General features: G+C 37.0%; 1 protein-coding gene across 1 annotated transcript in view; it reads left to right on the top strand.

Annotated features, from left to right (window-relative positions):
* The window catches only part of LOC121725321 (lysosome membrane protein 2-like), a 40,602-nt gene that overhangs the window by 13,071 nt on the left and 12,525 nt on the right, over positions 1-15,006 (top strand). The window contains exons 2-3 of the mRNA XM_042112214.1: positions 1,701-1,802; positions 4,811-4,902. Of these exons, the coding sequence (XP_041968148.1) occupies positions 1,709-1,802; positions 4,811-4,902 (186 nt within the window). The 5' untranslated portion in view covers positions 1,701-1,708. The remainder of the gene's footprint in view (positions 1-1,700; positions 1,803-4,810; positions 4,903-15,006) is intronic.

The raw sequence follows: 15,006 nt of genomic DNA, 5'->3' as shown, positions 1-15,006 counted from the left end.
AAGTGATTAAAGTAAACGTAATTTTATGTTCAATAATATATCTACGTATCGAGAGCTATAACATAACACCTAAAACTTGAAAGTTATAGATGGTAGATTCTGCTTAATTGTATGTTAATCAATAATTTTATAATCTATATATATAAAAATGGATTTTCAAATGTGTTAGTTGCGCTAAAACTCGAAAACGGCTGGATGGATTGGGCTGATTTTAGTCGTAAAATATTCGTAGAAGTCCAGGGAAGGTTTTAAAGTCACACGAAGTTCGCCGGGACAGCTAGTATTAAATAAAATTCTTGTGTCACAATGTTAGGCCGCGTACTCCTCCGAAACGGCTTTACTGATTTTAATTTTTAACCAAATTTTATATGCATATTCAGTGGGTCTGAGAATCGGCTACTGGGTACTTTTTATATTGATAAGTGCATTTGTTGAATAAATAATAGTAAATTATTGCAACTCGAGACTGACTCGAGACTGACGGCGACCATTGTTTGTGCGACGGGATAGCGATGGACGTTGCTATCGTAACATACTTATGTAGTCACTTCAATAAAATAATATGGGCGAAATAGGTACTTTATATTATGGCAAAGCAACGTTTGCCGGGACAGCTAGTGATTTATATAATTATTCTGTCAAACGTGGGATTTTATACGTGGGAGAGCCATGCTTCGGCACAAATGGGTCGGCTCAACCGGAGAACCGGTGAAACAGCGCTTGCGCTGTGTTTCGGCGAGTGAGTGAGTTTACCGGAGGCCCAATCCCCTATCCCTTCCCTACCCTCCCCTATTCTCTTCCCTTCCCATCCCTACCCTCCCTATTACCCTATTCCCTCTTAAAAGGTCGTCAACGCACCTGCAGCTCTCCTGATGCTGCGAGTGTCCATGGGCGACGGAAGTTGCTTTCCATCAGGTGACCCGTTTGCTCGTTTGCCCCCTTATTTCATAAAAAAAAAAAACGCCCCGCGCTCAGACCCGGATTTATAAATAGGCCGTTATAGGCCACGGCCTAGGGGTGGCAGCGTCCATAGAGGCCCTATATAGATTGCTGCCGTTTAGATTGCGTACATTTGGCGGCGGAAATAAAGTGGCGTACTTTCATAAAAGACATGAATTCGGCTCTGCTCGCTAATGTGAATTGAGATTTAAATAATATGATATAGATTTAAAATTATTATTATTATTATGCGACATAGCGGTAACCTTCAGTATAATATAATATTATATTTATAAATGGAATCTCCTGGTTGCACCATTGACACGAAAGTTATTAGTTTTATTAGCACTACTAGAGTTAGGATTCATTTTATGTGCACTTACCCACGTTAACATCCATATACTAATATTATGAATGCGAAAATGACGTGTCTTTCTGTTACCTCTTCACGCCGTTAAACCGATTATGCTGATTGGTATGGAGATAATTTGAGCCCCGAGAAGGGACATAGACATAATATACAATGTACGGTTCCGCGAGATAATAGGACGCAACGGATTTGCGGGCGTCATCTAGTAATATCTATTTTATCACTTAAAGATTACCATATTATGATCGATCGATATTGATGTTTTTTTTTTATGAAATAAGGGGGCGAACGAGCAAACAGGTTACCTGATGGAAAGCAACTACCGTCGCCGCAGAAGGAGAGCAGGTGCGTTGCCAGCCATTTATTTTATTTTAATTGAAATTGTTTGCAGGAGTCAGGATGGTGTTCGGGGCCAACCAGGCCATCTCCAGCTCCCCGGGCAAAGCCCGCATGTCCGTCAGGCGGCTGCGGCTCTTCGCCACTCACAAGAGGAGTAAGTGCTCCCTACACGATAGTGCCCACTTCACGATAGTGCCCACTACACGATAGTGCCCACTACACGAAGTGCCCACTTCACGATAGTGCCCACTACACGATAGTGCCAACTACACGATAGTGCCCACTACGTGATAGTACTCACTATACGATAGAGCCCACTATAAACCAGGCAATCTCCAGCTCCCCGGACCAGGGCCGTATGTCCGTTTGGCGGCTCTTCACCACGCACAAGAGAAGAGGGTGCCCACTACACGATAGCGCCGACAACACTATAATGCCCATTGCCCAATAGTGCCCACTACCCAATAGTAACTACTATTCAATGATGCCCACTTACCCTTCTGCTTACTGCCCGATAGTACTATTATCTATTATGTGCCGATAGTGCCTATAATAATAATAATAATACTCCCCACACCGGTTTCGGTGACGGTGGCCGGTTTCATTGAAACCAGGCCAGATACGCAGGAGTAATTTTATAGTGCCCAAGTGTGTGCGCAGTACACAAGAGCACTCTCTATTCCTTTTTACTCTCATAACCCAGTGGGACGGAAGACCGACACGACTGGCGAGAGATCAGGCGCAGGACCGACTTTTTACATGCCCATCCGACGCATGGATCATCTTACTTGTCAGACAATCAGGTGATCAGCCTGCATTGTCCTAACCAAACTTGGAAATAACATGTTTCCAACGCGGGATTCGAACCCACGACCTCCGGAGTCGAGAGCGACGCTCTAACCACTAGACCACGGAGGCGTTCAATAATAGTTAGTTAATTACACTATAATGTCTTGTACTATTATAGGCGTGCCTATAATAGTACAAGACATTATAGTGTAAACAACCTAAGCCATGTAGCTGTCACAGTCATCTGGTTAAAATCGCTAGATTAAAATCACCAACGAATTCACGGTATGAAACCAATAAAACATAATTGAATGACAAAAGACCAACTCGTCATGTCTTTGACTGTAAATAATGGTTTCAATTCGTTAATAATTCTATCAATTATTAGCAGATTCCACCAGATGACTGTGACATAGCCACCAAGGTATGCGATGCAATGTTTGATCATCCCTCTGACCCAAAAAGACTGTCTCAACAATAAATATCATTGTTTCTTGCGCAAAAATTTGACCTTCTTTCATGTGATGTTCTGTAGTTTTTTGTATGAAATCATAAAGTAAATGAGAACTGAAATAAACAAGTGAGCTATTATTATTTAAAAAATAATAATAAATGCTTTAATAGCAAAGAATAATAATTTTACGAGTGTTATAATATCACATTTTAGCATTCGAAACAATTAATTTAAATGAGTTTTCTGAAAAAACAAAACTAAAAACAAAATACTATTAAGTTTAAGTAAGTGTAGCGTTAAACTAATAAAAAATAATATCAAACAGATTTTAAATTTCCAAGTGATGTAATTATAACAAAAACAATAGATGAAAACATAAAGCTTTATTTTTTAAATAAATAAAAATAAACTTAAGAAAGTATAAACAAACTTTTAAATATCATTTACATTTTTAACATAATCCGTTTATAGTAAGCTTTTAATAATACTTCGAGGGAGAGCCATGCTTCGGCACGAATGGGCCGGCTCGACCGGAGAAATACCACGTTCTCACAGAAAACCGGCGTGAAACAGCGCTTGCGCTGTGTTTCGCCGAGTGAGTGAGTTTACCGGAGGCCCAATCCCCTACCCTTTTCCCTTCCCTACCCTCCCCTATTCCCTCCCCTTCCCTACCCTCCCTATTCCCTCTTAAAAGGCCGGCAACGCACTTGCAGCTCTTCTGATGCTGCGAGTGTCCATGGGCGACGGAAGTTGCTTTCCATCAGGTGACCCGTTTGCTCGTTTGCCCCCTTATTACATTAAAAAAAAATTAAAAAAAGATCGCGAATTCCAGGAAATGCTATTGTATTCTATCTTTGTCGCGATCACCGGTGCTCTTATGGGGCTTGAAGAATAATTATTATCCTTGAATTTCTTTTTCTTACTTTTATGGTCACAGTTAAAAAAATGGAGTGTCAATATTCACAAGGGTAGGAACTCTTAGACAATTATAATGTAACTGTAGCAACAATATTTGAGAACAACCTAGACCTTACTACTTAAACAGAGGCCTACAGGCTACAACGCGATTCCAATACTGCTTTTATTGTATAAGATGTTAAAATATCCATACTAATATTATAAATGCGAATTATAAATGCGAATGCGAAAGTACTGTATGTGAGTCGATCGTTACCTCATCAGACCCAAACCGATTTTCCTGAAATTTGTTTAAGAGAATTCTTTGAGTCCCGGGAAATGACCTAGCCCCTAAGATATCTTTATCTGAACTAGATAAAGCGTGTATTTTAGTAGTAGAGTTGCGCATCGACTAGTTGGTAAATGATAATGATATGCTATTGGTAATATTATTATGATATGGTATGGATATGCTATGCTATAAATAGATGTGCAAACATATTATGTAGAGCCAATGATGCAGTTAGTATCATCAAACATTTTCCATCACACACATTTCCACACCAGTTTACCTTCGCAGTGAGGCAATATTGACATATTCAAATACTAATCTATTGGCAAATATGCCGATACATTGTTAGGAACACTAGATCCATCGTATAAGACCTAAGATCTAGGTAAAGAAAAATAGTTGTTGAAATATTGGCAGAGGCTCTCGTATCTTCTATTAAGAAGGGCCCAACTCTTATCAATCGAATTTCCCTTCGATCCATTCGATCTTGTGTCGATATTCATTCTCACTTTTTGGGACTCATAATCATAATATTATCTCCATGCCAATCTAAAATCAATGCAGTGCATTTGTCGCCATAATTTTAGGCTTGAAAACTTACAAACAGACAGACACACGAATTCATAATGTTAGTACCATAATGTATTCAGATAATATAAAGAGTACCTATTTCCATACCATGAATATTGTAAGCCTTTACAATATAATTTTGATATACTTTCTTTTACAGATTGCTTAGTTCGCGTGCTGTACGGGTCTCTGCTGATCATCATCTCCATCCTGCTGATGGTGCTGGACCCACTGGCGAGGATCACAGAATATGTGAGTATATTTTATTCATAGGAGTAGATAGTAGTATTTTCAGAAAAATTGATTCATATAGGCAGATTGGAAAGAGGCAGGATACCTTTTTGTCGGGCTATGTTAAAGTCATCAAAACGCAACTAACATATTTGACATAACCTAACCAAAATAATGTAGATCCGTATTATCTCCGTGAGATCCGGTATCTGTATATGGATCAATTTCTATACATGTAGGTACAGGAAAACCGTATTACCAATGACCCTCGAATGTCTTTGTATATTTATGGGTTCGAGTAATAAAATCGTAAATTCCCGAAACAGAATATGGAGACACATACACTCTGCATGGCCGCGCCATTCATGCCGACTGTTATAATATGATGTGCGGCGCAGACTCGTTCACACAAAAAGTGTGCCGTCTGCGATCTCCCTTATAAAATAAATTCAAAATTGCTAGATTAATTATTATTTATCGTTTTAATATTTTAGTCAAAGTCCAGAATAATCTGCTAAGCATTATTTGTTTTTTTTTTTTTGCTTTTGCGTAATCTCGTTACGCTACTTAAAAGTCGCAACTTTTTGGTATCGTACATTAACCCACTATCTTATGTCCCAAAAAAGGGTATTTATTAGCGGGGAGCTCTGACCGATGGATACGAAATGAGGCCGCGCTTCGCACATTGCCGCAAGCGGTACTAACTGAGACCTTTGAGTCCTAGGTTGCCTAACGATCTTAACTGAGCACTAAAAGACGTCGCTAAATATGGTCAAGAAAAATAAAATGGTGTGAAAACGCGAAACAGTTTATAAACACGAAATGGTTCGTATAAATTAGTACAAAAGTGTATATTTGTGTTTCTGTTGTTTGTGACGTTAAACCGATTTTAGTTTTTGGTATAAAATTATAAACCATTAAGAACTCTTACCCACTTTACTTCCAGCAAAATGTACTTTCTCAAAGTGCGCGAGCTAAGTTACGTAAATATTTCCAAAGCTTCCCATGATTTTTATGTTTCAGTGCGCCTAATCTTCAAACTGTATGAAATAATTCTTATTCTTTATTAGGGTCTTTTTCAAAATTCGACTAAGCCTTAACCACTTCTGCATCCGGTATTAGGGTCTTTTTCAAAATTCGACTAAGCCTTAACTACTTCTGCATCCGGTATTAGGGTCTTTTTCAAAATTCGACTAAGCCTTAACCACTTCTGCATCCGGTATTAGGGTCTTTTTCAAAATTCGACTAAGCCTTAACTACTTCTGCATCCGGTATTAGGGTCTTTTTCAAAATTCGACTAAGCCTTAACCACTTCTGCATCCGGTATTAGGGTCTTTTTCAAAATTCGACTAAGCCTTAACTACTTCTGCATCCGGTATTAGGGTCTTTTTCAAAATTCGACTAAGCCTTAACCACTTCTGCATCCGGTATTAGGGTCTTTTTCAAAATTCGACTAAGCCTTAACTACTTCTGCATCCGGTATTAGGGTCTTTTTCAAAATTCGACTAAGCCTTAACTACTTCTGCATCCGGTATTAGGGTCTTTTTCAAAATTCGACTAAGCCTTAACTACTTCTGCATCCGGTATTAGGGTCTTTTTCAAAATTCGACTAAGCCTTAACCACTTCTGCATCCGGTATTAGGGTCTTTTTCAAAATTCGACTAAGCCTTAACTACTTCTGCATCCGGTATTAGGGTCTTTTTCAAAATTCGACTAAGCCTTAACTACTTCTGCATCCGGTATTAGGGTCTTTTTCAAAATTCGACTAAGCCTTAACCACTTCTGCATCCGGTATTAGGGTCTTTTTCAAAATTCGACTAAGCCTTAACTACTTCTGCATCCGGTATTAGGGTCTTTTTCAAAATTCGACTAAGCCTTAACTACTTCTGCATCCGGTATTAGGGTCTTTTTCAAAATTCGACAAGTCTTAACTACTTCTGCATCCGGTATTAGGGTCTTTTTCAAAATTCGACTAAGCCTTAACTACTTCTGCATCCGGTATTAGGGTCTTTTTCAAAATTCGACTAAGCCTTAACTACTTCTGCATTCATTTATACGTGGGAGAGCCATGCTTCGGCACGAATGGGCCGGCTCGACCGGAGAAATACCACGTTCTCACAGAAAACCGGCGTGAAACAGCGCTTGCGCTGTGTTTCGCCGAGTGAGTGAGTTTACCGGAGGCCCAATCAACTAACCTATTCCCTTCCCCTCCCTACCTTCCCCTATTCCCTTCTCTTCCCTCCCCTATTACCCCATTTCCCTCTTAAAAGGCCGGCAACGCAGCAGCTCTTCTGATGCTGCGAGTGTCCATGGGCGACGGATGTTGCATTCCATCAGGTGACCCGTTTGCTCGTTTGCTCCCTTATTTCATTAAAAAAAAACAATTTTAATTCTTTTGAAGTCGATAGATATTGTGTTTTTATAAATTTAAAGAATTACCTTGGATTGCTAATACAGTGTGTAACAAAAATAAGTGATAACACTTTAGGGTATGTATAATATGTTCCTTGTAGAGAGTACACTGTGAAAGTAGCAGCGCTGAAAGACCAAAAAATTTTTTCACTTTTGTATGGGCAAGGGCCCGAGCGTCACGAGTTTCCCCATACAAAAGTGAAAAAAAATTTTGGTCTTACAGCGCTGCTACTTTCACAGTGAACTCTCTACAAGGAACATATACACACCCTAAAGTATTATCACTTATATTTGTTACACCCTGTAGATCCCATCATCAGATCACCTTCATCGCCTTCGTAATCACTAATCGTTGTATCAAATTCGGATTAGCATAATAACAAAAGAGTTTTCGAAATCGGTGCACAAACAGCGTAATAATGATCAAAGACTCGATGTAAAAAAACTATAAAAAAACACTATTAATAGAGTTATAATGACGTGATGTTGCAAGATGTAAGGGTAGTGAGTTAGTGCCGATGATTAATCTAATGTACCATTAGCATTTAGCATATTATGCCTTCAATTCTTTGAAACAACGTCGAAACCCTCAAACATAGATACATGTTTGAGGGTTTCGACGTTGACGACGACGACCCATACAAAAGTGAAAAAAATAAGGAGGCCGGAGATCTGTTCACTACCATGCTATATCTTGGTGCAAAATCTAAGTTTTTGGTAAGATTTGGAAGACTTGGAATACTTCATTATAATATTATGTTTCCATTTAAAATACTTCAGATGAATCGAAATCTCAATATCATCCAGATAAATGGGGGTTTCAGTATAAATTTCGAGGAATTCCCTCGATTACTTTTGGATCCCATCATCAAGTTGCCTCTTTTATGAACATGGTACCAAATTCGGATTATACAATATATTTATACAATAGCGAATATAATTAGCGAAAAAATCTTGAAAATCGGTACACAAACGGCGAAGTGATCGTTGAACATACAAAAAAATACATAAACAGACGAACATAATATAACCTCCTCCTTTTTGGAAGTCAGTTAATAAAATGAAAGAAATTGATAGTAATTTACCAAACTATTGCCAATTTTCTATTACCCAACATCTCGATCGTACCCGCTCATGTCCTCAAATTGTCGAATTACGGCGAATTGTCCACCTTGACATTCACGCTTATAGGCGTTTTATTGAGCTACGGTAACAATTAACATTTTATCAATTGGAGAATATCATTTGGTCAAAGTAATGTAATATTACAAAACATCTTAATTAATGTTATTGTTGCCCTTGTTATGTTATCATTAATTGAAGATTACCAACCATTCATATCGTCAAAATTAAGCGTAATATTCACAAAATTTAGCAATATTTCCCATTACTTTTTGTAAAATACAATGGACAATTATTTAATTTGTTGAAACGAATGTGTATGGTTGAATTAGCAATTAAATATATTTTTTGCAGAGCATAATATTATGTATGAGCAGAAATATGAACATAGTACAAAGTATCCAGTGTATCTATACTTAATATTATAAAGCGGAAGAGTTTGTTTGTTTGAACGCGCTAATCTCAGGAACTACTGGTTCGATTTGAAAAAAAATTTCAGTGTTAGATAACCCATTTATCGAGGAAGGCTATAGGCTATAAATTATTGCTCTAAGACCAATAGAAGCGATGAAACAGAGGAAAATGTGAAAAAAAACGGGAAACTTATTTGAAGACGCTTACCTCGCGAACTACTAAATGAATTTTTAAGTTATTTGGCACAGATGTAGAGAAGACTACGTGAAGGGAGTAGGCTATTTTTTGTGGGAAAATCTACGGTTTCCTTAAAATTACTAATTCATATGCGGGCGAAGCCGCGCGGGACGTCTAGTGTATTATATTTCTCTAGGGAGCGCGTGCGATCGGTGGCGGTCGGCGCGGGCGGTCCGGTCGCTTGCGGCCCTTCATCGCGTCAGCAGTGATTCTTGGGGGACAAACGGAAATCTATCAACATTTAACATGATATTCCGGTAATTATTGTATTTTCAAGGGGAATAATGAAATAAACGACCGTTGCAGTGACCCACAATTTCACAACATCAAACAATCCAAAAGTTATTATAAAATTGAACCCGTCTTCCAAGGTAAAAATAATATTCTTAAAATGATCTAAAGAATAATCCTTATTCTTCATTAGTGCCGTTTTCAAAATTCGACTAAACCTCAACTTATTCTGCACTCAATTTTCATTCGTTTGAAGTCGAAGTCGGTACCAGCCCAGAACTGAGATACTTGATTAAAACTTAGCCGGTATCGACTTCAATAGAATGAAAATTGAGTGCAGAATTAGTTCAGGTTTAGTCGAATTTTGAAAATGGCACTAATTAAGGATTATTTCATACTTTTTAGATAATTTTAAGAATATTTTTTTTTACCTAATAAGTCGGGTTACATTTTTTGTTAAAAGATAATTATTTTACTCTTTTTAGTTATCTACAAGATCAAAAGGCTTTATTCGTAGATAACTACTACGAAGTTAACTAGTAAGCGAAATTGTGGTAAATGCTTGCAGTTATCTAAGGCCCACGTGCGCCAAAACTTTGAGTTAACGCTTTTAATTTTTAACTCATACTACATATTGCACCAGAAGAATTTATCCCAGAGTCAACTAGCCCGGGCTTATGTCATGTTCATTCATTCTTTTTACATCCAGCCAAATATGATAGAGCGAATGCTGAATAATTTAAGTGTACTGCTCTCTCTCGCTCCACAGTACTTTAAATAAGGCTATCTCCTTATGTCAGATTTGAAATGACACGTGGTTCTATGTCGCATTGTGTTGTGAATTGTGATATTTTGTGCAAATAAATTAAGCGGAAAATGATAAAAATCGGGAAGAAACACTTGTGTCCAATGTTTATCTAGTCTGCCTATTTATAAAGGAAATCACTAAAGACGCACTAATCCAATGATATTATTATTAAACTTTGGTAGGGAATTACTTTTTATGCTCATTTGTATATTGCAATTATTTTCAATTTTATTTAATAAAAAGAGAACAGTTTCTCTTTTTAGGCGAAATCTTCGATGGAAATCTTTGTCTCTTTGTGAGTACATACTCACCCTAAACAGATCGGTCCGTTCTACAATCCTTCTGTAATACGAGTCCGAACTAATGTATTCGATAATTTCTTCATCATCATCAGATAACAACCACTGATCATTTATCTTGTTTAAACACAAAATAAAACCGGTAGCTATTACTGAACACAACAAAGTATATAAGTCATAACTGAAAAATCTCAGTTTTGATATTACTAACCCAGAGTTAGTTGATTTAACCCTCCGACATCGGTGGGTTAAAAATTTAAAAAATTAACTCGAGGTTAACTCATAACTCTTGGTGGTGCAAGACATGATGTGAATTTAAATTCGAAGTATAATTTAACTCAGAGTTAAGCGTGTTAACCCAGTCTGGCGCAAGTGGGCCTAAGAGATGCTGAAATCTCCAAACTTTTGTCTTTAAAGGTTTAGGAATTCTGTTCAGTACCTTTGGATCCAGAGACACCTTCGTATAAAATGACACTTATTTGTAACATAATTATTATGTTTGAGTTACTAGAAACAACATCTTAAAACAACCATGTGTGTTTTAATAAATTTCAAGGATTAATTCCCTCGATTGCTCATGGATCCCATCATCAGATTACCACTTTCGTAATTATTATACCAAATTTTGAAGTTTCGATGCAAAATATCATGAAAATGTACCAATAATTGGGTCACAAATCACAATGTGATGACCCATGGTATAATTATGGTTGTGATGATGATGATTAATCAAATTGATATATTGGCTTGTGATTTCAGTTGTTTAAACAACGCCAAAATCTCCATACCTGTAGATGAGGACTCAAAAGACTACCTTCGGAACTAGGGTAATTATAATCTGGTGCAAAATCTTACTTTTTGGTAGCATGTGCCTCGAATACTTAAAAAAAAATTTAAATCACTATATTATGTTTCCATACAAATTTCAAGGAGTCCCCTGTATTCCTTATGGATCCCATCATTAGATCACCACTTTTGTGAACATGGTACCAAAGTCGGATTAAACCCTATACAACAACGAAAGAATTATGAAAATCGATCCACAAACGGCGAAGTTATGGTTGAACATACAAAAAAAAATGTATACAGACGAACATAATATTATAACCTTCTCCTTTTTGGAAGTCGGTAAAAATGCAATAAATTGCATAACACATATGCCTCACTATTGTACAATAAAAATGGAGGATATTTCAAGTAATTCTGTGTTATTAGATGCGTTAAAAATTTGGGTTAATAAGCGTACAAAGTTGGCTAGTATATAGATTCTAAATCATTACTATGTTGATCTTGAGTAATATACGGTCACGAACAGTGCTATCATATTATTATATAGTAGAAATATAGGGCGTACTGTCATAAAAATGTAAATAATAATAATATTTTTAAGTATTTAGTATTTTGATTAAGTATACAATTTATCTAGATACTGTTATCACCAAAGGCCATGGCTCACGTGGTTCATCACACGTTACGCAAGGCCTACAATTTTTCTCGTGGCCTTTGATCATTCCATTATCTTTCTGCATAGCTATACATATTTATTAATATTATGTTTTTTTCTAATAAGGATTATTCGTAAATAGAAGAACCATAATATTACTTATTATTTCGATCCTGATACCTACTTTTAAGGTAATAACAGAACCGACTTCGTAATATTTTTAAATTTCTAAATTTCAGTCAGGGCGTGAGAAATCAGAATAATATTATTTTGTCGTTTCATACGAATTATAATAATAAGTATTATGTTATTTCATAATTTCCAGCTTTAATTTTTTGAATGTACGGTCGCCGAAATACCCAGATCCTTCTTTATAAGAATTACTAGATGACGTCTATATATAGAACTCCGTTGCATATCAGTAAGAAGTATCCTATGTCCTTTCCCGGGACTCAAAGTATCTGCATTCTAAACTTCAGCAAAATCGGTTCGGCGGTTTCGGCGTGAAGAGGTAACAGACAGACAGACACACTTTCTCATTTATAATATTATAAGTAAGTATGGATATGGATATGGGTCTGGATAACATCGTCATTGCCCGCATGAATCACCAACTGACTTTAACTATAACTTTAACCATAACAAAATGTCAAAAATGAACTGTCAAATTCCTAGTAAAACTCCATAATGGGCACCATATATTTTGACGATAACTTTAACCATAACTAACTACGCCTCTGGTGCAACCCACCCTTAAAGACGTGGGAGACGTGGGAGAGCCATGCTTCGGCACGAATGGGCCGGCTCGACCGGAGAAATACCACGTCCTCACAGAAAACCGGCGTGAAACAGCGCTTCCGCTGTGTTTCGCCGAGTGAGTGAGTTTACCGGAGGCCCCATCCCCAATGCTGCGAGTGTCCATGGGCGACGGAAGTTGCTTTCCATCAGGTGACCCGTTCGCTCGTTTGCCCCCTTATTTCATTAAAAAAAAAAAATCCTAGGTACATCCGTGACAAGTTCAATTGCTATAAAAGGCCGGGAAATAAAAAAATAGTTTTATTATTTTATTTCCCGTTATATTTTTATTTAATATTATATTATGTGCGTTTTGTTTTATCATATTAATAATTACTTAATCCGAATTGAGGGAAGTTGCGTAATTTTCGTGAGAAAAGCCTTCGAGTCTGAGAAAACAGAAATTCTTGCGGTAGGTCTTTGTACTCGCACAAACTTTTTGTTTTTATATTACTTTTACCGTCAAACATTTTAATAATAACTTGTTGAATATATTTCAACACAAATTCATCGGTGTAAAAGTCACGGTCATATAGAAGATTGGCGTGAAATAATGTATTCGTTGTCTTTCATCAATATTTATCCCACTGGCTAGTCCCACAGTTATTCTTACATTATTATTATTATTACTTTAGATGATGGTAATTAATTGGCCTACATCGGTGCCGCTTTTCATCAAATAGAAAAAGAAATAGGTTGGTGTTTTTCAACACGAAAACGAAACTACTTTTTAGGGTTCCGTAGTCAACAAGGAACCCTTATAGTTTTTTTTTATGTAATAAGGAGGCAAACGAGCAAATGGGTCACCTGATGGAAAGCAACTTCCGTCGCCCATGGACACATGCAGCATCAGAAGAGCTGCAGGTGCGCAAGCGCTGTTTCACGTCGGTTTTCTGTGAGAACGTGGTATTTCTCCGGTCGAGTCGCCCCATTCGTGCCGAAGCATGGCTCTCCTACGTATAAAAGTTTCGGTCTGTCCGTCCGTCTGTCCGTCTGTCCGTCTGTCTGTCCGTCTGTCCGTCTATCTGTCCGTGGTTTTGTTTAGAGACTATAGGACCTACAAAGCTGTATTTTGGCATGAATGCACTGTATATTAATGATGCCGACAAAATGGTACATAAAATCTTAAAAAAAAATTTTTTTATAGTCATCTTACACATCAAGCGGCGATGAATTTTTTTTCGCGTCCACCCCATCGTGTCGGGTGTCGTTGGATATGTTTTTTTTAAATATTATGACTATTCATTGATCATTTCCCGATTTAGGGATCTATTTGTAAAATATTGAGTTTTAAAGTGGAAAAAATCGAGTCCAATGTCCCTTCTACCAGCTAAACGGTCGCTTCTGAAAATGTGAAAAAATTCACTGGAGTAGGAAATATGCTGAATTTAAAAGGAAAACTATCACGGATAAGAAGACTTCATAATTTATTAGCCTTCATAAAAAAATATTCAGCGAAATATAAAGGAACTTTTCGTTCAAATTCCTTTGAAAGTAACTGAGATGATGTCGTTAGTAGACGTTATAAATGTACATTAATTGACCATACAACATTTTTCAACAAAAAGCGGTACTACGGAACCCTATATTGCGCATGGCCCGACACGCACTTGGCCGGTTTTTATTACTTTCATGACTTTAACGTCATGTCGTTACTTTTAAGGAAGCTTGTTAATACTATTTATAACAATACAATAATAATATGTTATTGTTAACTAAGTTTATGTTGGTACTACTAATATATTATATTCTGTGGTATAAGTAGTTTAAATTGGGCATTCTGCAGTGTCGTAAACAATTTAATAAATCACGAAAGTACATTTTATACCGATTTTTTCAAAAGAAATTTCTTCCTAGGTATATCATGCATTTGTAGGTGTTGCGAATTAAAATTATTTTTAATAGCTCATCCATCGTCCATCAATCCAATCCAAATTTAAAAAGGGTATAAACGAGACCCTATTACTGAGACTTCGATGTCTGTCCGTCTGTCTGGCCATCTGTCTGTCAGTCTGTCAGTCCGTCTGTCTGTCAGTCTGTCTCCAGGCTGTATCTTGCGAACCGCTATAGCTAGACTTCTGAAATTTTCACAGATTGTGTATTTCTGGTGCCGCTATAACAGTAAATACTAAAAACAAAATAAAGTTAATATTTAAGTAGTTCTCCCATACAACCAACGTGATTTTTTGACCATTTAGTCACTTGAAATTTTCACAAAGTCTTCATATAAATATGTACTTAATATTTGATAATAAAATTAAAATAAAATAAATAATAATGAAGGGTGGCTCCCATACAAAAAACAATTTTTTCCCTTCTTTCGCTCTATAACGGTACGGAACCCTTCGTGCGCGAGTCTAACT

This window comes from Aricia agestis, chromosome 3, assembly GCF_905147365.1.
Source record: "Aricia agestis chromosome 3, ilAriAges1.1, whole genome shotgun sequence".
Taxonomy (NCBI): Eukaryota; Metazoa; Arthropoda; class Insecta; order Lepidoptera; family Lycaenidae; genus Aricia; species Aricia agestis.
Note: the sequence above shows the minus strand (reverse complement) of the source record. Positions and strands in the feature narration are given on the sequence as shown.